The following is a 25,314-nucleotide window of genomic DNA, read 5'->3' as shown; positions in this document are numbered from 1 at the left end:
CATCCTCTGGGGTTGAGTTTCTGAGTGGAGTAGTATTCCAGAACCCTATTCCCAGGTGATGAGAGGTATGGGTGGTACAGAGGATGCCACCTCGGATCAGAGCACCTGGGTTGAAATCTGGTCCCTGACACGCACTGGCTAGGTGACTTCAGGCTGGAACTGAACTTCTGAGTGTGTTTTCTCATTTGTAAATGGGCATGGTTCTATCCACTACCTGTTCTGGCCATGAGCTGGCAATTGATAACCTGCGGTGGCAACCTACCAGGCACAGAAGCACCCAAGAAAATGCCCAGCACGTAGTAGGTGTTTAGTAGTCCGTCATAGTATGAGGTTTTTCTCTTATTATTTAGAAGCTTTACAAAAAAATTAAAATGCAATAAAGCCAAACTTATTCAAAGCCGGAGGAGACCACAGCAATGGTGGCTTACAGTTGCGACTTGGAGCCGCCTCCCACCAGCTGGGAAAGGCAGCTTGGGAGTCAGAGCATCCTCTGCTAGTTTCCCATCCTCTCCCCCCCCCCCCTTCATCCCTTCACCGACAGCTTCACCATCCTTTCTTTGCTAGGACCAAATGTTGCCGCAGCTGTGCATCCTCCCTTCACGCTCGACTTTGGACATCAGCTCCTGAGGATTTCAGGTTGGAAGCTGACATCAGGGTGCAGCCCGAGCACATTCCACAGGAGGAGACCTTCTTAGACACCCTGTAGGGGCAGCCCTGGCCTCTTCTGAGCAGGAGCTCCTGGAGAGGGTACTGGTGGCAAGTTCAGACTTTGCTGCATGCTTTGTCCTCCACTCGATTTGGTTCTCTGAAGTGAAGAGACTCAGCAGGCAGTGGAATGTGACCTGGACCCTGAGATTGAGATAGGGAGGGGCCAGGGCTCACCTGCAGTCCTGGCCTTATTTGGAGGGCTCCTGCCCTCACAAGCGGGTCTGAATGGCAGATGGCTGCTTTCCTGGACATTGAGTTAAAGCGGTCAAATGACTTTGGCTGGGAACTTGGTGAGCTTTGGGTCTAGCGGTGGCCTAGGCTGTCTGGTTGGGACCTCTCTTTGTCCTTCTCTTCTGGCCACTGGTTTTCATGACTCTCAGGCATCCATCCCCGACCCTCTCCAGCAGCGTCCAGAGGAGGCACTGTCACTGCTTCTGCTGATGGGCTGCTCTGGAGTTGTCTGGCCTCTAACCAGGCTACTTGGGTGTGGCCTGCCTCTCTTTGTTGCACCCTGTTGTGCCCCAAGTGTCTGGAACTCTGGCTGGCCAAGTGTAAGTGCTCCGTAAACGTCCTGAGAAAGGCAGGGAGGATGGAAAGAGGGAGGGAGACGAGGATCTAGAGTAAGGCTGGGAGTCACCGTGAGGGAAGGAAGGGATCTTGGAAGTGCATCTGTGCTCAGGACATCCTGGTCTGGCCCAGCCCGGCCCGGCCCGGCCCGGCCCAGAGCTACGGTGACTCGCGCGCGGCCAGCAGGTGGCGCTGCTCTCTTGGCTGCGTGGAGGCTTTGAGTCCCCTCCTCCCGCGCTCCCTCCCTCCCGGCTCCTTTCTCTGCTCTGCGCTCCTGCTCGAGCTCCCAGCGCCCTCCAGCTCTCCCGGCCACGGTGTCGCCCGCACCGCCCCACCGCTGCTTACCGGAGACCATGGTGCACCAGGGAATCCCGAGCGCCCCGAAACGTCCTGACCTCACTGTGCCGGCCCCGAGGTCCCACGCTCCGCCGCCTCCGCGCTGGCCGCGCTTGTGGCCGCTGGTGTTGGTGGTGCTGGTGCTGGTGGCTGTCTGCGGGGCGGCGGGGAGCTCCCCCGAGTCCGGGAGCCTGGGTCCCAGCGTGCAGGTCACCCGGCTGCTGCACGCGGGACACCCGGAGTCCGGCGATCGCGAGGATCGGCAGGCACAAGGATCCGAGCCCAGCGCCTCGGGTCATGGTCCGGGTCTTGCTTCGGGTACAAGCGCAGATGGCGCCCCAGCTCCAGGCAAGGGGCGCAGGGCGCGGGCGGTTCCGGTGGCCGGTTCGGCTTCCCGCGCGCAGGTCTCGCTCATCAGCACGTCGTTCGTGCTCAAGGGAGACGCGACACACAACCAGGCAATGGTGCACTGGACAGGAGAGAACAGCAGCGTAAGTGACCTCCTTGAGCCCCCGGCCCTTCCCGGACACCTCTGAATACTCAGGGAGACCACCACAGCCCCCCCCCACTTCCGGACCACCCACGGTCACCCCCGCTGGGCATTCTTGGCTACTTGGGGGACGCGGGTCACCTCGGCGGCGCCCCTACTGGCTTCTGGCTATGGGTTACTTTTGGAAAGGTCCTCAAATTTGCGAGACTCGTTCTTTCTCAGGTGGCATTCCCGAGGCTCTGGGGACCCCCAACCATTCCTGGGCTACGGGAAAGTCCCTAGAGTCTTCAGGATCGGGGCAGCATGACTACAAGTCCTTGAGGGCCACCTAGCTCTGTGCTGCGTGGATGGTGGGTCGCCCACACACTGCACTGCACCCAGCGGCTCCAGAGTGCACCTCTGGAATTGCTGGCACTAGAGTCCTTAGGACTCAATCTACCCCGATCTTGAGAGCCAGGATAACCCTGTCAGTTCCATGTCCTATTCTAAGACTCTTAATCCTAGGATTGTTCCTCTCCGTGTGTCCCATGGCTGTCTTTGGGCCTCCCAGACCTAGGACCTAGGGGTGTTTAACGTATTTTAACGATGTGAGGTCTTTAGCTCTGGGTACCAACTCCCTGCCTTTCTCTCATACCTCTCCCTCTGGCTGGAAACCTCCAGCATCCTTCACCTTACACACCCACATCTAGGATCTAGCCTACCCCGTTCCTGTTTTGGTAGTGCACCTCAGGGCCTTTGTTCTTCCTGGTTAAAGGCCATAGTTACTCTGTCCCCGCTGAGCATTCCCAGGTGTATGGATGCCAGTTTTGCAAGTTTGTGCTATCCGGAGAAGTGTGTTTCATGAAGAGGGAGGCAGGAATCCCTCCTCACTGACTGGCCACCGCCTGCTCACACTTTCCAATTGCCCTCCACCCCCAGCAGCTGCTCCACCTCTTCTCTTTATCTCACAAGTTTGGGTGAAAACACACAGGACCAGAGTTCCTGCATTTACTGGAGGTGGAGTGGGCCGGTCTCTTTTTTTTTTTTTTTTTTTTTTTGGTTGTCAGGGCCTGCAGACACTTTTACCCCGTCCCTTCTCCTAGTACTCTTGGTGACTGCTAGGTTTCCATTTGTGCTGGAGAAGGGACAACCAAGTGGCCTTTGGCTGGCCCAAAGCCTAGTCCTGCTGGCCCCTCCCGCACTGGCTGGCAGCATTCAGGATGCAGGTGCCTTTACTGGTCCCTTGTCAATGGCATCTCCGGGAAGACTAGCAGCCCTCAGAGGGCAGAGCTAGTGCTGTGGATGCAGCTGGCCAGCAGGGGGCAGTCAGGGTGCTGATCAGCGTGCCTCACTGAAGGCGGGTGCTCTTCCCAAGGGCGTGGAGGTGCCCTGCTGCCCCCACACCTGAACCTTGAGCAAGCCCTCAGACTCTATGGTCCCAGTCTTTCAGAGATGGCTCGTAACTAAGAGAAACTGTGTCCCCTGTGCCACAGGCTATTCTTCAGAACTGAAAGGCAGCCAAGAAACCAAGAACTGAAAGAGACACTGAGAGTAAGCTCCATGCATTTGGAGTGTTGGGGTTGTTGATCCAACTAGCTTACTCCTGTCACTCTGTCACTTATCTTCGTGGGAGGAGGGCATGAAAGAAGTGTGGGACACTGGGTGTGTGGGGGGCGTGGAGGAACCACAGGGAAGGAGACCAGCTGCCTCTAGGATAGGTTGGTGTCCAGCTGGACCCCTTCTAGACTCCGAGCCTGGATCCTGAGTGACTTCCTTGGAGGGTTGAGAATGGAGAATGACTGGCCAAAGAATTGGAAAGAAGCCTTGAGGGGCCCTCTCCTGCAGCCATTATGACAAAGGAGCAGGCACAGGATGTGGACAGTAGGGCACAGCCTGGTACCTAGCTGACGCCTAGCTGAATGTGTGTGGGGCAGCATGGGCACAGTGCCCGGCATCTGACCTGACCCTTCTCCCTCCTCCTCCTCACTCATGAACTCAGCCCTGGGCCGTCAGGAAGATGGGATGGGATTCTTTCCAGGAAACCTGCTCACCCATGGTTGGGGATGCTCTCAGAGGTTCACTTTGCCGGGAAAACCCAGGAATGGAAAAAGATGGGTGAGGGCTGCACCTGGGAGCAGCCTCAGTAAACTAGCCCCTTTAAATGTGGTTCTCTCGGATCTGGTTGTGCACAGCACATTCTTGGCACATGGAGTGTCTTGGAAATGCACTGCTCCCTCCATGCTCAATGTGCAGCCACAGGGACAGAGATGAGAGCCAGCACTTGGCAGCTGGCTGTACCTCTTGCCCGAAGCACCGCCTCTGTGAGCTTGGATGAGAAAGGAGCAGACCAAGGGACTCTTTGCTGAGTGCTGTCTTTATGAAGTTGCCTCTGCTGCTTGCCCCTGCCCTCTGTGGATGTGGTCCACAGCAGAGCATTTTGCTTTATCATGTCAGGTGCTTTTCAAAATAAGAGCCCTGGGGGAGGGGCATGGACTCTCAGAAATGGCATTAGAGCACATCCCGATAGGGATGGGCTGAGGGATTGCGGGACTCAAGCTGGTTCCCAGACAGTCCCTGTCACTGCAGCTCTGGGAACATATGTGAGTTTTCCTAGCAAAGTCTCGATTCTTCCTGCTCCCATGGAGATAGGGAAGGGGGCTCTCTTGGAAGTTCAAACAGTGCCTCTCCAGCTGACGTTTAGCTGTGGCAACACATTGTTATGTGTGAGATGAATGCTTCGTGGAAACCGACCACGGTTGCCTCTTGATACACCCGGATTGGGCTACGCACACAAGGCCCTGGGTCTCCACACGGCCCTCGGAGGCAGTTAGGTTATATGAAGGCCACAGTGCTGAACTCCACCTGAGGGTGGCGGTTTCTTGTTAGCCTGGTAGGAGTGCTTTGGGGGAATTGTGTACTTTAAGCACAGCCTCCCCACCCCCCCACTTCCCACAAGGCACTTGCATTGCAATTTTGACTCATGGTTCGACTTGGACCTGAGCTTCCCAGAGCCGGGTCCCATCTCTGTACCTCAGACTGACCATTTACCTCCCTCCCGCCCGCCTCACCCTCTGCTGTGTCTCCCAGCAGTGGGGGTGAGTGTTCACAGCTAATTCTGGTCAGAGAAAGCACACCAACCAGGCATCTGGTTGGACTCCCTCCCTGTGTCATTTTGTGTAAATGCAGACAGCCCAAGCATTGGAAGGTTGAAGGCAGGCAGTCTGCCTCAGTTTCTTCTGTAGAGGTTTCATGGCCTCTGTCTTAGTTGTGTGGGAATTCTGTCATGACCCCTGTGCAGGTCAGATTCCTTGAGGGCAGGTGCATTTGTTTGCTCTAGCTTTGAGACAAAGGACCGTGATAGCGTGGGCCATGGACAGAAAACTCCTTTTGTCCCTTTGTTTGCACCTGGGATAGTGTTATTCCTTCCAATTGGAACACCAGTTGGGGTAGGGCCACCTTGACAGACTCATTATAATGGAATCACTGTTAGAAGCCCTACTCCAGATCCACTCAAGTTTGGAGGTCCCGAATTAGGATTTCAATTTATGAACCTTGGGGGAAGGGCTGACTCAATTCAGCCCCCAAGAGCAGGGAGTAGGTCTCACTTGTCATTCTCTGAGCGTAGCACCTGGAGCTCAGAGTCATCTGGTGGGCGAGATGAGATGGGGGTAAACAGGCAGATAGGTGGAGAGCATCATCAGGGAGGACAGCATAGAAGAGGCGGCCTCAGGGCTGGCCCAGAGGATAAGCAGGCGGAGCAGACGTGAGAGGGAGAATGCTCTGGCAGGAGGGACAGCCTGCGTGAGGCCTGCGAGGTAGGAATTGGAAGGTCCCAGGGCCACATAGAGACATTGAATGCGCTGTGTAGAAGCAGAAGCCGAAGGAGAGAAGCTGGGAGGAGAGTGAAGTTGTCCCTGCTCCCCAGATACGTGGCTGACGAGCCCGTGACGATGTTGGGTTGGTGGATAATTAAGCTTTGGAGCCTGCTGGGCTGGGTGTGTCTCAGGCTCACCTTCTGGCCTTGGCTCCTAGGACAGATGGAGATGCTCCAGGCCCCTGTCTTCACCAAGGAAAGATGGACTTGCAGCTTCGTAGGCTGGTTGTGCAAGGGTTAGATTTTGAAATGAATGGATCAGAGCATGGTGTGCAGCTAGAAGTTAGCATGACAGCCAGCCCGGGTGGGGCCGGAAAGGCCACAGGGGGAGAGCAGGGCTGAGGCTAGTGGGACTCTGTACTGTTCCGGCCGTGCCTGCACTGTGTTGGGGAGAGTGAGTCCAAAGGAGGTGCCCAGGTAAAGATGAATGGTGGGTGTCCTGTCAGCCTCTCACTCTTCGGTGCAGGGCTCTGAGGCCCCAGGCCAGTCTCCACCTACTGAGACCTTCTGAGGTCTGAAAGGAATGGGCCCTCACCTGACTAACAGTCTTGCTTCCTACGGCTGTGTTTTTGTGGTGTCCCAGTGGAAGCATCTCAGTGACTCCTGGGCATTGCAAATTCCTGAGTTCAAGGCTCTGGCGGGGGGCAGTGTCCCTTTGTTCTGGGGCTGGAGTCTGGCTTCCCATGGAAGCTGAGGCTGACAGCCTGCAGACACTGAGCATTTGTCTTTGTAGCCACTATGAAGGTGTCCAGTGGCCACCCAAGTGAGACAGTGACCAAGGATGCTGCGGCTGATGTGGAATGTCTGTCACATGGGCTGTCAGGAGCTTGCCGCTGGTGTGCAAGCCTGTCAGGACCTTACGTCTAGTGTCTGGATGAAGACTGAGGAGAGAGACATAGACTCCTGTGCCGTGTGACAGGTGGCAGTCACAGAGCATGTCTGTGGAGCAAACCACAGGTGCACACTCTAGGGCTTCCTCCTCTATGCTGAGGGTACCCCAGGGTCCTGTGCTGAGGGTGTCCAGGGTCTTGTACTAAGGGTGCCCTGGCTTCTGTGTTATGCAGAGCGGCATTATATGGAGCGATCACAGGTGCTGAGGGACCCTGCCAGAATCTGTGTGTGAGCATGACCATTTGTATCCTGTATAACTTTCCTCCCAATTGCGGGGGGGCTCTGGTAACACCAAGAGCCATTCTTGAGGGCAGGGAGGCATGCTGCATTTTCCCTTGGGCCCAGGCTGACACTCAGAGACTGAGCCGGGGAAGATGAAGAGGCACAGATGGGGTTTGGGAAGGGAGGAATGGGACAGCTCATTTTAACTATGGAGGAGCCTGAGGAGAATTAAGTCAATTGACCAGATTAGTGAGCCAGGTGTGGGGAGCAACAGAGGCCTGGGTGGGAGGGGGCACTTGGGGCTGAAGGGGCTGCAGGCCTCCCCCACTCCACAGTGAATGCCGCCTGAGTCAGGAGCTCTTTCAGGGATCTCCTGGCTGCGGTTTGAGGGGGGACTCTTGGCTCTGGTGGCACCACCCACTTCCACTTTCCCATTGGGCACCTTCTTTGGCTGGAGGTGGACAGCTGCCTTCCTTTGCATTCTCCTCTAGGGTTAACAGGTGTAGTGTCACTGTGCATTGATGTTCTCCTGCACCCTGTGTCACCTCTGGGCACCTCAGGCCTGATCTGTTCTTGTTGCTTCTCAGGATTACTTACGGTTCCCAACTTCACTCACCCAGTACCTCCCATGGACCCTAAGGTCCTGATCTGCTTAGTTCTCTCCTGGGCAGTCCAGAGTCTGGAAGACCTGCCTGTGTGTGTGTGTGTGTGTGCCTGTGGTGTGTGTGTGTGTGTGTGTGTGTGTGTGTGTGTGTAGCATCTAGGGTGGGTTCTTGCCTCCAGCTCTTCTGTGTAGGACATGCATGGCCAGTAAGGCCACAGGAGCTGTGTTTGGGAAGCTCTCATGCTCTTCTAGAGCTACTGAGCTCCTAGAGTTCGAATTGTTTGACAAGGGATGAGATGTCTGCTCCAGGCCTTGCTGAGGACTGTCAGCACTGGGTAGGAGGAGGCTGGGCATGCAGAGTGTGAGCTGGTGTGAGCCACCGTGAGGTGGGACCCATGGCAAGTGATCCCAAGGGTGGAAGACGGAGGGTGTGGTCACTAGTTTGAGCCCCTGTGTGGTGGGACGCATGCCTTTCTCTCAGTCTCTGACCCTGGGAACTCTGCCCTGTCCTCCAGGATGTCCACTCTTCTCCCCACTAACCCTGGACTTTTATTCCTCTCCACCTTTAGTCAGAAGCCCACTACTCCAGAGCCTGCCCCTGCTGAAAGTGTTTACCCATGCACCCATGAACCTATGCACCCATGCTTTCTTGGGTCTCGGTTTCCTCATCTGTAACATGAGTAGCAGTGCCGGGTGATCTCCAAATCACTACCAACTATGGGCTCTGTGCATACATTTAATTTATTTACACTTTATTTATAGATGTGGTGAGCAGGATTGAAGAGAGGGAGGGCTTGCAAGGACCAGTGTTGGTACACACAGCTCCCTCTTCTCAATGCTGCTGTAGGTGCAGGTCTTAATGCCCCAGAGGTTCCAGTGTGGACTCCGGCATCAGGCTCTGCCAGGCTCACCCCCGATCCTGCTGTTCTACATGGGTGAGATTAGAATATCTCTGAGCCTACTTCTAATTGATAATAAAGCATGGATAACAATTCATGTGTCAGGCTGGTAGTTGGGCCTGGGTACCTGTGCAGAGCCTGGGCAGCATGGGTGGGGCCTAGCCAGCATGTTGTCAACACCCTCTTCCACTTTGTGGTTTTCCAAGACCGTGGACGTCACTTCCTTGTTCTTTCTTTTCCAGCAACAGTGTAGGCCCCAGCTCCCAGGAGCTGTGAACTCAGCTAATATTTGCTAAGCGTTTCTTGTGTACCTGGCAAGGTCAACTGCCAGGGCTGCCCCAGTGAAGCAAAGGCTTTGCCTGGTGAGATGCTGAGTAGGGACAGAATCCTGCCCAGAGTGTCCTCAGGACTGTGTGAGCACATGGGCAGGGGAATTTGGTAAGACTTCCTGAAGGAGGTGCAGATGGAGTCAGTCTGAAGGACAAGGAGACCTGAGGCAGAGACTGGGAAAGTGGGAATACTGAGGCCAAAGGGAGATGAGGACCTCAGAAGCCTGGAGAGTTCGCAGGCAGAGAAGGGGCATGTCTGCCGTCATCAGGAAGCCTGCCTGGCTCAGAGGTGCCAGGACAGCCCTCCAGCAAAGTTCCTGACACACTTCACACACCCACTCCTGTTTTAATGAAGGGCCTCTTGTGTAGTTGCAGAAGGTTCTAGAACGCATTCTAAAAGGGTCACAAATTAGCTGGTCCCCGCACCCCCATAAATTAGCTCATCCGCGCACCCCCGCAGGGCTAGAGTGCAGCCTGTGGCTTGCACAGGCCTCTCCAGAGTTGCCGTTACTCCATGATGATGAATTTTCAATCAGGCCAGGACTTGCCAGGGATGATGTAAAGGCACACAGATTTGGAGAACCCAGAAAATCAGCTGGGTGCCTTCAGGGGGGCCTGAGCTTATATGCTGCCTTCTGGCTGGAGCCCTCTTGGACCCACCCTCTAGGAGGGGATTCCTTACTGACCTTGCCAGGAGCCCGCTTCTGCTTCATCTACTTGATGGCCCTCTTTGGGTGCTCTGGGGGGTCACTAAGGGAGGCTAAGCCCTGAGGGTGTAATGATGTCACTGGGACTGCTCCCCAGGGCCATTATATTGCCTCTGGAAGTTCAGTGAGCTGGGCTGGCCTCTGCCCCTCAGGACTTCTAGTTTGTAAAATATGGATAACAATCTATATGTGTTAGGCGGGTTTTTGGCCTGGGCATCATGGGCATCAGCAGGGTGCATGCTGGCTGCTTCGGCTATGGGAAAGCCTTTCTGGGTCTCGTGAGTGTGATCTGGATTGTGGGTGTGAAAAGAGGGATGGTGGGGATGGGCATGCCCACACAGCAGGTCCATGCCATCACACGCCTTCCTGGACCCGACCACAAGGATGGAAACTGAAGACGCAGACATCTGCCTCCCAACCTGTGTAGGTGCTGGGTGATGGTGACAGCAGGCGCTGGGCCTTTTCCGTGACACCCTAGGATCGCCGACACTTGGCAGTCCATAGAGTGCTCATCACCCTGAATCCAATTAAGCTCTATTCATCATTTGAACATTGACTAGGGCTACCTGAGTGAGAGCGGGCCCTGGAAAGCTAGAAATAAGAAATAAAAAGGCCATCATTCTTTGAAGGTGGAAAAGCCCCTTCCTCGCTTGCATTTCTGTAGTGGTTGGGTGCTTATTTGCACAGAAAATTACAATCATTTAATTAGTTTCTTCTCACATGGGCTCGGAGGTCTTAAAATAACAGCACTCTCCCTTCCTTACTAATTTTCTTGCAGAAGCAGATGATTTGCTCCAACGTTGAGCTAGCCTCAATTTGAGCACAGCACGGCTCTTGCGGACGCCATTTCCTGACGCTCATGGATAAATCGAGTTCAAATGAAAGCAAGAAAAGAGCCAGGCCAAGTTCAGGAGTTCAAGATTTCTTTTTGAGTTTGCTTGCCCCTGTGTATTTTGTGAAGTAGCAGAATAGCTACCGTTGCCGGGGCTCAGAGGAGAGGTGGCCTCCTCCAGTGAGGCTCGTTTCCTGCCTCTCTGCCTCTGGTGCAGTTTGACTTTATCCCTGCATTCTTCTGTTTGCATAGAGTTCTGGATTGTGAACAATAAAATGGATAACCGCAGACCCTTAGAACTCGCTACTCGTCAGTCTGTGCTCCCTCATTCAAAGATGATACTACCATATCATTTACAGCTAAGACCGATACGCATGCAGTTGTCCCCGGGGCTTGCTGGGCAGAGCCATTAAGGATCCCAGGCATGATTTGAATATCATTAGTCTTGAACACACGCTCTCTCTCTCTCTCTCTCTCTCTCTCTCTCTCTCTCTGTCTCTCTCTCTCTCTCTCTCTCTGTCTCTCTCTCTCTCTCTCTCTCTCTCTCTCTCTCTCTCTCTCTCTCTCTCTCTCTGTCTCTCTCTCTCTCTCTCTCTGTCTCTCTCTCTCTCTCTCTCTCTCTCTCTCGGGGCCAATGAGATGGCTCAGCTGGTAAAAAGGTGCTTGCTGCTTGGAACTCACATGGTAGAAGGAGAGTCTCTGACCTCTACATGCATGCCACAGCATGCGTGAATGCACACACGTATATAACACAAGAAGTGTAAACATTTTAAAAAGAAATATGTTTATTTGTCTTTGCTGTGGTTTGAGCTGTGGTTATATAACATATCTCGCTGTACCTATTTTTAAATGCACAGCTCAGCAGCATTAGGGCACCTGTGTTGCTGTGCAACCACCCCCACCATTCATTGCCAGTGTGCTACCCCAGCTGAAACTGTCTCTACTAAGTGTTATCCCCCCAGGTCCAGGAGCCACCGCTCTGTGAGTTTGACAGCTCTGGACCTCGTGTGAGTGGGTGTTACAGTATCTGCCCTCTGTGTCCTATGTTCATCCATGTTGTGACATGTCCAAGTATGTCCTCTTTTGGGGGGCATATACTACTCCATTGAGTGAATGGACCACATTTTGTTTCCATTCATCTGTGGATGGATGTTTGAATCATTTCCACCTTTGGCTACAGTGAATGAAGCTGTTGAGTGCAGACCCATTGTAACCTGTTTAGTCCTGGCTTCAGATTCTTTGGGTATTTGCTTGGAAGTAGAACTGCTGGGCCACAGGGTGACTGTTTAGTTTCTGGATTGAGCATGAACTTGAATGGTAGCAAAGTCCCTTTTGTGCTGCCTGGAATTTTGACACCTGCCAGATTGGTGTATGACTGCAATCCTTAGAGAACCCTGAGGCTGCCATGGCCTGCCTATGCCCAGGAAGGAGGGTGGCACGGTGGGTGCCGGAGCCAGGGTGCTTCTGAGACTTAAGAATGCTGGTGAGCCCAGGAAACCTATATCTATCACTTGTGTGGTACAGAACTGGGCTGTGTGGTGCCGGGCCAAAGTGGCCACCACCATCCTGAGGCAGAGGTACCCTCCAGGTATTGTGGAAGCTGCAGGTTGCATTTCAAGTTCATGCTTCCTTCTTTTTTTCCTAGTTTTTAGGCATTTTTCCCTATCGACTTCCTCATTGACCAGCTAAGTAATTCAATTTTCATTCCGTAAAAATAAAGCACTCAATAAAAATCTCTATGTTTTTCTCAATTTATTCTCATCAATACCTCTTAACCCTGTTGGAGTTTGTGTCTGATTTACCATTTGATGGCCAAGCAGGGCTTTTGGTGTTTGAGCCCTACAATCCAAATACCCCTCTCTGTGATTTGAGGCAGCTTCTGGGTACCTACCTTCCTCAGGCCCCAAGGGGAGCCCCAGCACACAGTGTGGCATTTCCTGGCTTGGTGAACCCCTTGTCCTGGCATGGGGGTTCCTACCTCTCTGCTATAGATTCCACCCACCTCATCCCTGGAAGAGTACATGAGGGGCTCTCTTGGAATTTGAATTTTATAGTTATTGTAAAATGTATAGATATAAAGGAGGCTGACTCTTTGTGAAGTTATCAAAACACAGCTAATTACTTTGAAAACATTTGACAAGAGGGTGGGCCAGGAGTAGGAATCATGGAGAATGGGTCATGCTATCCCCCAGTGAGTGATAGATGCTCAGTTAACACCTGCTTATGATGTGATATGTCAGGAGACCACTGACCCAACTCAGAGGCCCAGCTACTGAGCTCCTGTAAGCACAAAGGAATCTCCATCTTATGCTGTAAGGCCCAGGGCATATCTCCACAAGGAGAACAACTAAGAGGAGCCAGGCTGGAAGGGAGGAGCTACTTGCCCAGGAGGAGCCAGGATGGAATGCAGCAGCTACCTGACTCCTGTTGGGGCCTGTGCAGCCAGACTACAGCACAGGCTGTGCCCATTGCTGGACCAGCCTCAGTCCTCCTGCCTGAACAGGTCAGCCAGGAGCCAGGGTACTCAGTGGAGAGGAAACACTGGCTCCCAAAGGAATTTGGGTCATTTAAATAGTGGCCTTGTTCTCAGTCCATCTCACTTATGAAGGGCGGAGCCAAGCAGAAAACCCAGGGCACACAACTACCTAGCCGTTGACAAAGAGACTTGGCAGAGATCAGAGACTGTGGGCAGGTGGAGCTGCTAAAGAACTTTCTGGAAAGAGCAAATGGGAGGATTTGAGTGTCAGGGTTAGCGGGGAAGAGAGCTCTTCCACAAAGAGCACCTTGCTAAGCCGCTGGTCTATTCCACTGCCCACCTACTCAGTCACCCTCATTCCTTCTGGGACACTGCCTTACAGTCAGTGTCCAGGGATCCCAGTTTTGGGAGTCTGGGGATCCCTCTGGGGAGGAGTCCCTCAGATGACCTCTGCGAGTGTCCGGGGCCTTGACTTTATTCTGTATCTGGGAATTAACATGATACTTCTAAAAGGCTGAAGAGGTGCCCTCCTGCTTGTGGCCTTCTCCTGCCTCCTCCTGTCCAGTACGTAACCCCACCCCACCATGCAGCCTGAGATAGGGGGCCTCCTGCTTATGCTCTAATGTGTTGGGCTGTGGCCTCCTTGATGGGTGGTTGTACGCATAGCTCTGAGGAAGGGCTCTTTCCCCTGTATTACTGGGCCTCAGTTGCTCCTGGACTGTCAGAGAAGGGACTGGCCACCTAGTTGCCAGAAATCATAATTTTTCTGGCTTCTTAAAACAGGGGTCCACGTGGTTCCATTTTCTTCCCATTTCCGGAGTTGCCCACTTAAATAAAACAAAGGCTCCCGGCCCCTTGTGAAACACTCATCTCTAGGGCCTGTCTCTGAAGAGAGCCTTTCTCGTTGACATCTGGTTTTTCACAAGTTTCCCCGAGCTGAGTTATTGCTGGAATGCTACCTCTTAAGAGTAAGCCAGACTTTCTCTCCCAGTCGCTGGAGGCGGAGCAGAGGCCTGGCAGTGGCCAGGAAACCTGAAACCCCATGCTTCTGGGGCCAGTGTAGGGACAGGACCCCTGAGCTTGGAGCTCAGTGCTGGCTTTGCCTGCTCCTTCCTTGGGCGAGGCTCTGGGTGGCAGCCACTGGTATAGGGGAAACTGTGGCATTGAGGTGACCTCTCTCTGGTCCGGCTGCTCCAGCTTGGCATTTGATTCTGGCCACTTGAACTTGTGAGCTGGTGTTGGTGGGGACTTGATGCTGTCTGTCCATGTGGTATTGCAGAGAGACCTATTGTCCCTCTTTTTCAGGACAGGGAAAAGTACTGCTCCTACTGTGTTTCCAGTGGTGGGGTTTGCTAGAGGCTTTGAGCATGGCCAGACAGGAAGAACAGTGCCTGTTCTCTAGACATACTCTGTGTCAGGCTTGGCTTAAGGGCTTCCTGAGTTCAGAGTTGCAAAGACCCTCCTGGCTTGCTTGATTTAGTCTTATCCGTGTGTGTGTGTGTGTGTGTGTGTGTGTGTGTGTGTGTGTGTGTGTGTGTGATGGGCTAGCCCACCCACAAGAACATGGGCTACATGGGATGTTGCTCAAGGGCTCTGCAATGGGCTTTTTATTATTATTATTATTATTTTTGCATACATGAAGTCACAGGCTCTCACTTGTGATGTGGTCTCTTAGCTCTTAGTGTGTGAGCTCCGACACTGATCACTTGGGTCTCCCCGTCAGCCCTGCTGCCCATGCTCTCCATGACTCAAGTTCTTCCTTCAGGAAGGCCCTGTAGCTCTGCTCCCAGGGCCAGCCAGCACTGCTCACTGGGTAAGGTGAGGGGCAGCAAGTGGCTGTGTCTGGGGCACCTGCTAAGTGTGGCAGTATTGTATGGTTGTTGCTGCCTGTATCCCCACAGTAATGAAGAGGTAACTGGTGACGACTCTGTGCTCTGCCTCAATCCTAGGAGCCCAGCCTCACCTCCCTGGGTTTCCCCTCATCCTGGCCTTTGCAGGACTCGCCTGTCCTCCCACCAGGAGATTCTCTCCCTGGTCTTGTCATGGAGCCTGTGGAGGGCTGCCTCATCTCGTGCTGATTCTCAAGCTTCCGAGGGACAGGAGAGGGCTCTGAGACTAGTGGGGAGCAGAGTGCACAGTCTGTGTGCCAAGGGAGGGTGGCTCCTGCAAAGACAGCCATCCGCCTGCCCCGGTGGCCCTGCAGCCATCTTTGTCTGTGAGCACACCCTGTCCTCCTGCTTGTACAGTTGTGCAGCCTCTATGAGATGTTGACCTCATGAACTTGGTCCTGTTCCTCAGGCAATGTGATTGGCCAGGCCTGGTGGAGGCCACATGTACCTGGCACTGTGCTGAGAGACCATCACCGGCTCGCACGCTGCCCTCTCACCGACCCGTCACCCCAGCTCCCTGTCCGTGAGGATTTGGTCTTGTGTCCGACACCTTGGTCCTCTAGGCTTTCTCTTAGCTTCTGACTCTTCTTCTGTCTGGGTGGCCTATCCTGGGGTCCTTAGACTCCCGTGGTCCTGAAGAAAGGACTCTCTTTGGGAAGCCCCGAACCTCCTCTGCATACCCTACAGTGCCGAAAGAGCCTCTGCTGTGGGAAGGGACCTTCATGCTGGAGCCAGGGTGGACTAGCTCCCAAGGTGTAGTGGCTGCCCCATCCCTCTGGAGCTGGTCTGTGAGCTCTGAGACAGCCTCAATCTGGTTTTTCTTGTCTCCTGAGCTCCCTTCCGACCTGTGGGGTCAGGGTTGGGCATGACTGGGAAGGGAGCCGAGTGCCAGGTGAGTCCTCCAAGCTGCCAGTCTGCTTACTTTTGCTATGCCTGGACTTGGCCTAATTTGACTTTGACCCAGACAGTTAGTACTAGTGATGCTTTGGAGTAGCTGATTCATCCGTGGAGCTGTGAGGGATTTCCTGGCTAGATCCTTCACAAGGGGATTGGTATCTTCCTGCTGTGGTTACAGCCCAGTGGGAGGGGCCTGTGATAACCTGGGCACAGGTGGGGAGTAGCTTCGGGGAGGAAGCTCTGAGGCAGAAGCCCAGTGAAGTGTGTGTGTGTGTGTGTTGCAGAGGATGACATAGAATTGTGGTAGGGAGAGGACATTCAGGAATGACGTCGGGCTGGACCCTGCTCACCATAATTACCCACCTGCCTTCTGTCTGCTGGGGTCTATGTCCCTGTTGCTGACCTCTGTCTGCTGGGGTCTGTGTCCCTTGCTGACTTGATGCTGGCTCACAGCTGACCACTATGACCATCCTGCCTGTCTGCGTCAGGCAGATGATGCCTGGCCTCCCTGAACATGAGCCCCGGGAAAGCAGGCATATGTGGTGTTCTCCTTATACAATTACTGTCAGGGCTGCTCTCTATTCCTTTACCTCCTGTTGGTCCTCATCCAGGACCCCACGACCATTGAGCCTTTTAGTGGGGCTTAGTGAGTCCAAACACCGTGGTGCCCACAGGACCCTGAGTGGATTGTGGCTCGATGAACTTTGTCAGAACCCTGCTGGCTGATAGCAGAGTTGAGTCATGGTCTCAGACTCTGCTCAAGAAACCTCACATTTCTGTATATTTTTCTCAATTCTGCACTGAGCCTCCACTCTACTGCAAGAAAGAAATCCTCCAAACTCCCTGCCTGAAGGAGTCTGGAAGCTTCTAAGGATGATGGGGCCGAGGAGGGAGGAACTTAGAAGGGCGTTTCCTCAGGGCAGGCAGTGACTTGTGGTCATCCCCTTACACTCCCAAGGCAGCTTTTGAAAGGCTGTGGTTCATTCTTGTGAAATTCGACCAAGTACAGACACATCCCAATGGCCCTTAAGAGGGAAGCAGGTGTGCTGAGTGGGGGCCATTTCAAGAAGGGGCTATGTGTGGCTAAGACTCCATCCCTAATCCTCTAATCTTTAATCCCCTTTATTCTCTCTCTGGAAGAAAGTGAAAGGACACTTTTTTATGGCAGTGGAAGTAGATAATGACTGCTCTCTAGTGTTGGTAGCTATTCCATCCATATGACGGTGGCTGTGCATGTATATATGTGTGTGCATACGTGTGTGTGCATACGTGTGTGTGCATACATGTGTGCATACGTGTGTGTATGTGTGTGTGATTCTTACTGAAACTGAAGATAGGTGGAGAGTGCGTGTTGCAGGGTGGCTCCTTCATCTCCAGGATGCTGTATTCTGTCTCTTGGTTCTAGAACTTTCCTCTCCTACCAGTGTCTGCACCCCATCCTCTTGACCCTGATGGGCTGTGTTCTGGCTAGCCTTCCCAGTCAGGTTTCAAGTTGGGTGCATGCCTCCACTTCCTTCTGCTGGTGTGCCCTGTAATGTTATCCTCAAGAGCAGGACTCTTGGTTACAGGTCACAGAAGTCCAGCCTCTGCTAGCTGAAGTGTGGGATTGGAATTCACTCAGAACAGAATCCCCCCTGTGCTGGCGTCAGCCATGTCTGGTCCTAGGGGCTCTGATGTAGGCACCAGTCTTGGTCCCTTGAGCTGTGTGAACTCTGGCTCTCTATGCTTTGCTTCCTTCTTGAAGCCCTAAGTCACTCTGTGAGACTCAGGCTAAAGATGGCTGCATCTCTCAAGCTTGTCAAGAAGCTTACAATACAACTGAAGCTTTGGCCTCCCTTGAGCCCTTCTCCGTTGGCCAGGGACTAGAATGCTGGGTGAGCAGTCTGGATTCACAGACCCACCCTGAAACCACTAGCTTGGATTCTGGGGATGGAGTTTTGTCTCCATACATACATCAAGTACCCCCAGTAGAGCAGAAGGGTGCTTTGAGCAGGGAGGAGTCAGAATGATCTCAGCAACCACCTCTATTGGCTTCTTTACTGAGGGTCATTGCTGATGTAAGATAATGCCACCCCGCCCCAGCCACCCTCCATCAAGAGGTGTCAGCTCTGGGCTGTGACTGTTGCTGGGAATGGTGGCTCAGGAGGCCCTACAGTATCCTTCACACTTGCATTTTACTGTGTGCCCCTGGTGGTCCCCAGATCTGGTATCCTGGGGTCACTTGGCCCAGGTTGAGGACATTCACAGGTAAAAGAAGCGTGGCTGTCCTGCCCGGTGTCTCTGTCCTTCAGACCAGCATACTCTGTGAATTCACTGTGATGACGGGTCAGAGGGGGAAGTGCAGGTAAGATGACGAGCATGCCCAAAGGACCTCCGTTTCCTGGTCATGCAAGGCAGCTCTATCAGAAGTGGTTGGGCAAATATGTCAGGAAATGCGATTGTCATATCTCTTGAGATGGGGACCTCAAGATCACCTCTGTTTTCATCATACATTGATGATGTGTTTCAGCAGCTTTGGGTACACCCCAAAAATCAGAACCAAAGAAGTTGAGGATCTCTGTGTAGGGTTAGGGAAGACTGGCCATAATGTGTTGTGGAGCCTTGTCAGAGATCCCTTTGCAGAATTGAGAAAGGCCTGCTCGGAGATTGGGGGTGCTCAGTAGGGTTCCACCTCTGAGATTGAACATCCTATCAACCAGGTCTGGCCTTCCCAGGCTAGCACCTCTCCAGAGGGACCTAGAGAGTCTGGGATACCCCTGGGACAGAGCTTCAGGGTCTCAGAAGACAGAAGAGCTGTGAGGTTTCTGCAGTGAGTAAGTGAATGAGCCTCCCTGTCCCTGGAGGTGGGGTTGTTTCCTATGCCAAGAAGCTGCCTGGGAGGTTTTGTTTGGGTGCCTTCAGCCTCCAGCCTGGCATTAGTGATTGCTGAAGTGTTTATAGGAAATTGGAGTGGAGGTGAACCCCAGATGGGGATCCTTATGGAAAGCCAAAAAGGAAGCCAGGCTCTGCCCACGACTCTGCCTGCCAGAGACAGCTGGAAGACAGATCCATTCAGCAAACACCATGTGGGTACTTGCCATGTGTGTGGTGGTCTCCAGAGCAGTACCAGGGCACTCACAGGCCTTTAGAGTTTCCAGGGTGCTTGGAGGGTGACTGCTGGGATACCCTAGACGTGGGTGGCTTGCCTATTGCTGAATCAGCACATTCCAGTGTGTCTGGTCTTTGCTAAGAGGTGAGGTCAGTGGAGCTGGGCTTGTACAGGATGAGGAGGCTGCACCAGGGCCGCTTGTGCAGGGGATTTGAGGATGCCTGGAGCTGGCAGGAGCATTTCTACATAGGAAGCTCAGGGAAGGTGGTGGAGTCAGTGCTCAGTGGTGCTGAGCTCTGCCGAGTAGTCCCGGGTGCTGGCAGATGGAAGAAAGCAGATGTTAAAGAGAGATCGACTTTCTCAGCCTTGGAAGGGGGGGCTTCCCACCTCATAGAACACCTAGGTCATAGTGGGTCCACCTGGAGCTGGGGTGGGACCTCTGCAGCTTGAGGCTGCTGCAATGAACCACACAAACCACCATTAAAACAACTCAGGTTTGTTCTTGTCTATCTTGGACGGCACAAGTCAGCCATATTGAGTCAAAGTCAGTGGTGGGTAGGACTGGCTCTTCCAGAGGGGTGTGTGTGTGTGTGTGTGTGTGTGTGTGTACTTGTGTATATGTGTGCTTATGTGCATGTGTTTGTGTATGTGCTTGTATGTATATATATGTATGTGTGTTTGTGTGCGTGTGTACATATGTATGTGTGTATGTGTGTGCATATATGTATGTGTTTATGTATGTGTGTGTGCTTGTGTGTGCATATGGTTGTGTGCGTGTAGGTTCTGTTCATCTGTTCAGTTGCTTCAGATATCCCAGTTTCTGACCCTTTGATCTTTCTTCTCATTTGTTGTCTCTCTGCTCCTAATGTAACAGGTTTCTTTCTCATGATAACCTTCCTGGATTCCTCAGAGAGGACCCTGTGATGACAGTGGACAATCCTGCCCCCCCCTATTCTAAGACCTTCAGTGCCATCCACAATGTTCCTCATTAGAGAACCAATGCCTGACTCTGGGACTTGGCTGTAGGTGTTTCGGGGAGCATTCCTGTCATCCTGCAGTACAAAGGAAAAGGGGAAGTAAGTGTGAACTCTGGGCCATCAACACTGCAGCCCCTCTGAGGCCTTGGCTCTGATGTCATGTGTTAGCTTAGAACCCTGCAGAGGCTTCCTCTCCTGCTAGTTCAGGAGTGGGCCTACCTTTGTCACGGAGGTCATGCCACTTCACCCCTCTGCAGCCTCCTTCTAACCATTTCCGGCAAGCCCCTACCCTACTGGCTGTTTCTTTCACTTTCTGGCCCCTGGTTCCCTGCTGTTGCCCTTCTTAGGTCCTCCGCGCTAGGGTTCACCACCCTTGCTGACCTTTCGTGTCCACTGGTCCGGCCATGGCCATGGGCATTGTGGTACTGCTCAGCATGTGGCTGGGGACAGGGCTGTGCATGGGCGCTTGTGGAGAAGATGCAGGGAGCCACAGGAAGGGGGCTTAAAACGATGTGTGTGTGTGTGTGTGTGTGTGTGTGTGTGTGTGTGTGTGTGTGTGTGTGCCCATGGAGGCCAGAAGAGGGCGTGAGAATCTCTGACGCTAGAGTTGCAGGTGATTGTGAGCTGCCTGATGCGGGTCTTCGGGGCCAAGCTCAAGCTGTGTAGAAGAGCGGGAGGTACTCTTAACCATCGAGCCATCTTTCTAGACCCATATAAAAGATAAAGCCGTTGGCTAGACCTGCCACCTTGATGCCTCTCTGTTCAGCCTCCATCTGTGGCCGTGCTTTGGCTCCACAGAACATGAAGTGCAGCTGGAGGCTCAGTGTCACCTACTTGTCAACACTGAGGCCTTGGGGCTGCCGTGATGTCTAGAATGGCAGGTGGCTCCTGGGCTGGGGAAGGGAGTGGCCTCTGCACCTGCCACAAGCATGTCCAGAGCCTGTTGTTAGTGTCCTTGTTACTTCCTGCTCCGTGTGTGTGACAAACATAGAAACAAGGTAATGAAACAGTACCCAGTTGTTAAATATGAGTCAGAAGAGAACCCATGTTGGGTAGGGCCATTGTGGCCCAAAGGGTCAGGAGGACATCAAAGACAATAGGGTTTTTCCATGGATGTATGTGCTTTGGGGTGTGCAGTTGAGAGCCTGGGAGAGGGGACATCTGGCTGGCATCACAGGGACAGAGGTCAAGTCTTCCTCTGTCACAGTTAACAGAACAACTTAAGCAGGTGATGGCCTTCGAGGCCTGGCTTCCCTGAGTATAAATTGGGCCCTTGGCTATATGTGACCCACACAACTAGACTTCAGAGGTCAAGGTCTGGACGTTTATGTTCCCAAGGACTTGGCTAAGCTAAAGTTCATGGTAGACAACTGGAGATACCCTGGTGAGGGTGTCCATGCTGTTAACTGTGCCTGGCTCGCTGCCTTGCTGTGGCCAGGTAACCCCCATCTGTGAAGGATGGAGCCTAATGGTTCTCTTTGCCTCTGCCTCAGAGCAGAGAAGTTTCAGGTGCAAGCCTGCTTTCACTGTTAGAGACCAAACTATTTACCCAGAGAGCTGCTGATCAGGCCACACCCTACCCTAAGTTATTCCATGTTGTGTAAATGTGAATTTATCGTTATTCAGTGAATTCTAAAATTGTGGAAGGACACATGTGTTCATCTGTTTCTGTCACAACAAAATCTCCTGAGAATTGGTAGGCTGAGGAATTTTTCTTTCTTTGCCTTTAACGTTTCATAGGCATTAATTATAGATATTGACTCCAGCCCAGGAAAATAATTCCTCTCTCCAGAGACTAAAGGCATTTAAAGACAGTTCCCTGTTGAATCCATGAGACTCGTACTTTGTGTGGGGTGGGCATGTGGGCCTAAGGAGATTGAGGACTGTTTGAGGGCATGACCGACCTGTCCTTGGCCCCACCATCCCAGACCCTGCTTGCCCTGAAGCCTTCCTGCACTGCTCTTGTCCGTGCCTTTAGGAGATGACCAACACTCAGGGTAATGAGGCCACATTGTCATGATGATAAGAACATGTATCTCATTCCCTGTAAGCCACCCGAGACTCATCTGATGGCTTCAACACAAATCTGCCAGCAGTATTTAGAGATCAGCTATCTCCTCCTCCAGTCCCAGAAGCAGAGTCTGAACTCACTGAATCGGGTCGAGGCTGCAGATTAGAGGCCCTGATGATATTGTGTCCTGGTTGGTGGAGGGAGCTCTAATGTGGAGAGCCCACTGTTGAGGACACAAGCTCAGTGCTAGGAGCTGCCCTAAAGCAGAGATCGAAGTTTAGGGACAGTAGGCGACAGCCTAGGACCTCAGGGAGTGACTGAAGGTAGGAAATGAGCTTAGAACAGAGCCTCAGAGGGAGAGGGCCCGGAGTAGTCTCGTGGTGCCTCACGGTGAGTTTTCATACCAGTTTTCTGGAACTATCAACCCATCATTCACTTAGATGAATAGGTTGGTTCAGGCAGGTGGATTGGCTGCTTCCTGGCTCAGGGGCAGCAGGGCTGTGGATGCTCCCCAGTTCTGGAAAGTTCAGCGTGCGGAGACTTGAGTCAGGTGCTATTTTTGTGGGTGTGGTGTGGCTGCTGTGGACACTTGGATGTGTGTTCCTTCCCACCGCAAGCTTGGACTGCAAGCAGGGGCTAGGGACAGGGCATGAGATCCAGTGACATTTCCTGCACACTCCCATGTTGCTCTTTTTGTTTCCAAACTGCTGTAGAAACTAAATGATTAATTAAGTGGCACCCACACAGATTTTTTTTTCAAGAATGATTTTTTTTTTAAAACAAAGCAATGCTCCAGTGGCTTGTGTGGTTGTGGTGGGGGGGAGGTAGAAAGCTTTAATGGTCTGAATAAATCACAGTTACTCACATGTCTGCATAGATGCATCAGGCAGAGGAGGTGCCTGATTAAGCATCTAATTGTGTTGGCTGAGTTGGCCACGCCCCCGAGGGGTGGCCATATTGCCCAGAGATCCTGTGAGCAATCCCTACCACCGCTTCTTGTTTTCCTGCTTGTTGCAGAACCAGTGCTACAGAGGAGTCTCTCCTGACCTTTGACAGCCACCTTTTGGTGGCTTTACACCAAGGTGGATGTGGGAACCACCTTAGTTCTCTCAGGGGGTGGGGTGTGCAGCCTCCTCCTCTGGCAGCATGGCCAGAGGCACAAGGACTCTACAGCTGTGGCCTGTGTGGCCAGCCCCGCCCTAGTACCCTCAATCTCAGGTCTGTGATGATTGGGTTGCCAGGCGGTGGAGGCGCACACCTTTAATTCCAGTACTTGGGAGGCAGAGGCAGGCGATCTCCGCCGAAGCTGGAAAGAATGGTGCACTTAGGGCCAGCAGCATTCTGCAAGGGGACACTCGTGGAGCCCCCGGTCTCTTCTGAGGTAGCGGCTCAGACATGGCTCTTACGGGGAAACACTGCCATAGAGAGTGACATAAACGCAGTCACTGCTGTGTGGAAAAGTCTAGCAGCAGCCACCTGAAGGATCTAGAGTAGTGAGGATGGATGTGGGGAGGGAGGGGCATTTTCAGAGCCAGAGGTAGAAATGCGTGTGTCCCATTGGGGAGACAAAGCACGGCAGCGTCGTGACCCAGCAATCTCCCTCTGAAGCATAGTTCGAAGCTCATGCCTACATTGTGACTTGCACATGAATTCTCTGCTATATTTTAACAGCCCAAAGCTGTTGCTGGCAGCAACCCTAATGCCCAGCTGCAGATCTGCGAATAAACTAAATGTGGTATAGCCACACAACAGACCATTGGTTATGAGAGGGAGCGAAATACAGACGCTCACTAAAACATGGCAGCACCTCGAAAACCTTAGGCTAAGTCTCAGAGTCTCAGAAGGCCACATAGAGTTTGATTTCCTCCTTATGAAATGACTACAACAGGGAAACCTATGGAGACAGGAAGTGGACCGGCGGTTGCTTTAGCCTGAAGGAGGTTGGGGGTCAGTAGCTTAGGGTAGGGCAGCGGAATGCTCTGAGGTTGGTGTTGTGGGGGGATCGGCAGATGTCCTGAAAACCTTGGGCTGTACCCTTGGATGGATCAGAGCAGCACAGTAGTGACGTCTCTGAAGCTTTGGAAAGAGAGGAATGAGGGGAGACCAAAGGGTGGCGGGAAGGGGCCGCCTGCTGATACATGCAGGGGCAAAGGGAATGGGCAGAGAGCGGGGAGCTAGCATAGCAACACAGGCACAGCGGCAGGGGACCCAGGGCTGCTGGGTCAGGGGGAGGGGCCTTGGGGACCCAGGGCTGCTGGGTCAGGGGGAGGGGTCCTGCCAGAACTGCGAAGAAGATCATTCTTGCTAGTCTCACCTCTGCTGCAGCTCTCTACTGGGAGAGCCCGAGTCCGCTGTGGCTGTCTGCCCTGGGTCTCTCCCCCATGAGGTCTCTTCGTGGCTCTCTGCTGTGTCTCTGCCGTGGGCTTTCTGCTGTGGCCCTCTGCCTTGACCCACATCTTCCTTCTCTCAGTGTGGCAGGAGCCTTAGAAGTCACCGAGAGAGAGCCACTTCCCTTATCAGATGCCTGTCCAGGTTGGGGGGAGGGGAGGGTTGTTCCCTCTCCAGTGGAGTAATACCACAGAATTTGGGGCTTCACCTAAATGACACCATAGTGAGAAAGTGTGGCTCTGGTAAGTCTGAACCACAAACAGCCTCTTTAGCTCGAGACCTCTGAGATGACAGCACCCCCGACCTCTGTATGATGGAGGCCTGAAGTGCCCCGGGCCAGCCTGAGGTCACTGCTAGAGTCTGCCCTAGGCCTGACCCTTGGCTTCCACATATCTAGCCAGAGCCGGGATCCAGGGCAGGATGTGGTGGGGGCATGAAGCATTCCCTGGGTGCCGACTAGAACATCTCTGTTTGCTCAAGGGTTAAGTCTGGTCGAGGGTCGCCTGGTGTGGAGATTTATGAAGAGGATTTATTGCTAACAGGTGGAGGGTGCAGGCATTTCTGGAGACCCAGAGACAGCCTGCCAGATGCCTTGCAGATAACGAAATGGAACGGCCCTTTCCCCTGAGACCCACTAATCCAGAGGCCATCTGTCCCCATGAGTCATTTCTCTGGTTAATATGCAGAGACTCCCCAGGTTGCAATGTGGAGCTGCCGTTGGTCATAGCACACAGGGAAGGCAAGAGACTGGTCCTGAGTTCCTCTGGTTTTTTGGTGGGGGCACCCCCCACTCACCAGGCCATGCCTTGGAGGACATCCAGGAACTTCCGGGTGTGGCTCCTTCCTGTTTCATTTTCCTGAACTGGTCCTGACCCTGGATTTCAGCGTTCTAACTGAACAACATGCTTCACCAGGGGATGATTCATGGACTGGGGTTGAGGGAAAGGGAGTCGCTGTCACTCCGAGCGTGCCCCACACCTGCTCAGGCTTGGAAGTCAAGCATGCCTGTTTAGCACCTGAAGCTAACCAGACCTGAGCTGTACGTTCAGTCTTTCAGGCTGTGTGAGACTGGTTCCAACCTTTAGTCCGCCCCCTTTCTGACTGAAGATGTCCCTTAAATCCTCCACGAATGCCCAGGGTTTGGTGCTTA

General features: G+C 53.2%; 1 protein-coding gene and 1 long non-coding RNA gene across 4 annotated transcripts in view; both read left to right on the top strand.

Annotated features, from left to right (window-relative positions):
* The first annotated feature begins 1,418 nt into the window (after positions 1-1,418).
* Sorcs2 (sortilin related VPS10 domain containing receptor 2) overlaps positions 1,419-25,314 on the top strand; it is a 366,206-nt gene continuing 342,310 nt past the window's right edge. Inside the window, exon 1 of one of the 3 annotated variants that reach the window (XM_040746982.1) lies at positions 1,419-2,102. In XM_040746982.1, coding sequence (XP_040602916.1) covers positions 1,629-2,102 — 474 coding nt within the window. In that variant the 5' untranslated portion in view covers positions 1,419-1,628. The remainder of the gene's footprint in view (positions 2,103-25,314) is intronic. The other 2 variants (XM_040746983.1, XM_040746984.1) reach the window with 2 other exon arrangements.
* LOC121140792 lies at positions 2,114-10,734 on the top strand. Its single transcript, XR_005877704.1, has 2 exons — positions 2,114-8,606; positions 10,385-10,734. It is a non-coding gene; the product is annotated as an uncharacterized LOC121140792 (long non-coding RNA).

Source organism: Mesocricetus auratus, unplaced genomic scaffold (assembly GCF_017639785.1).
Source record: "Mesocricetus auratus isolate SY011 unplaced genomic scaffold, BCM_Maur_2.0 Super-Scaffold_100006, whole genome shotgun sequence".
NCBI lineage: Eukaryota > Metazoa > Chordata > Mammalia > Rodentia > Cricetidae > Mesocricetus > Mesocricetus auratus.
This window is presented reverse-complemented; position numbering and strand designations above follow the sequence as displayed.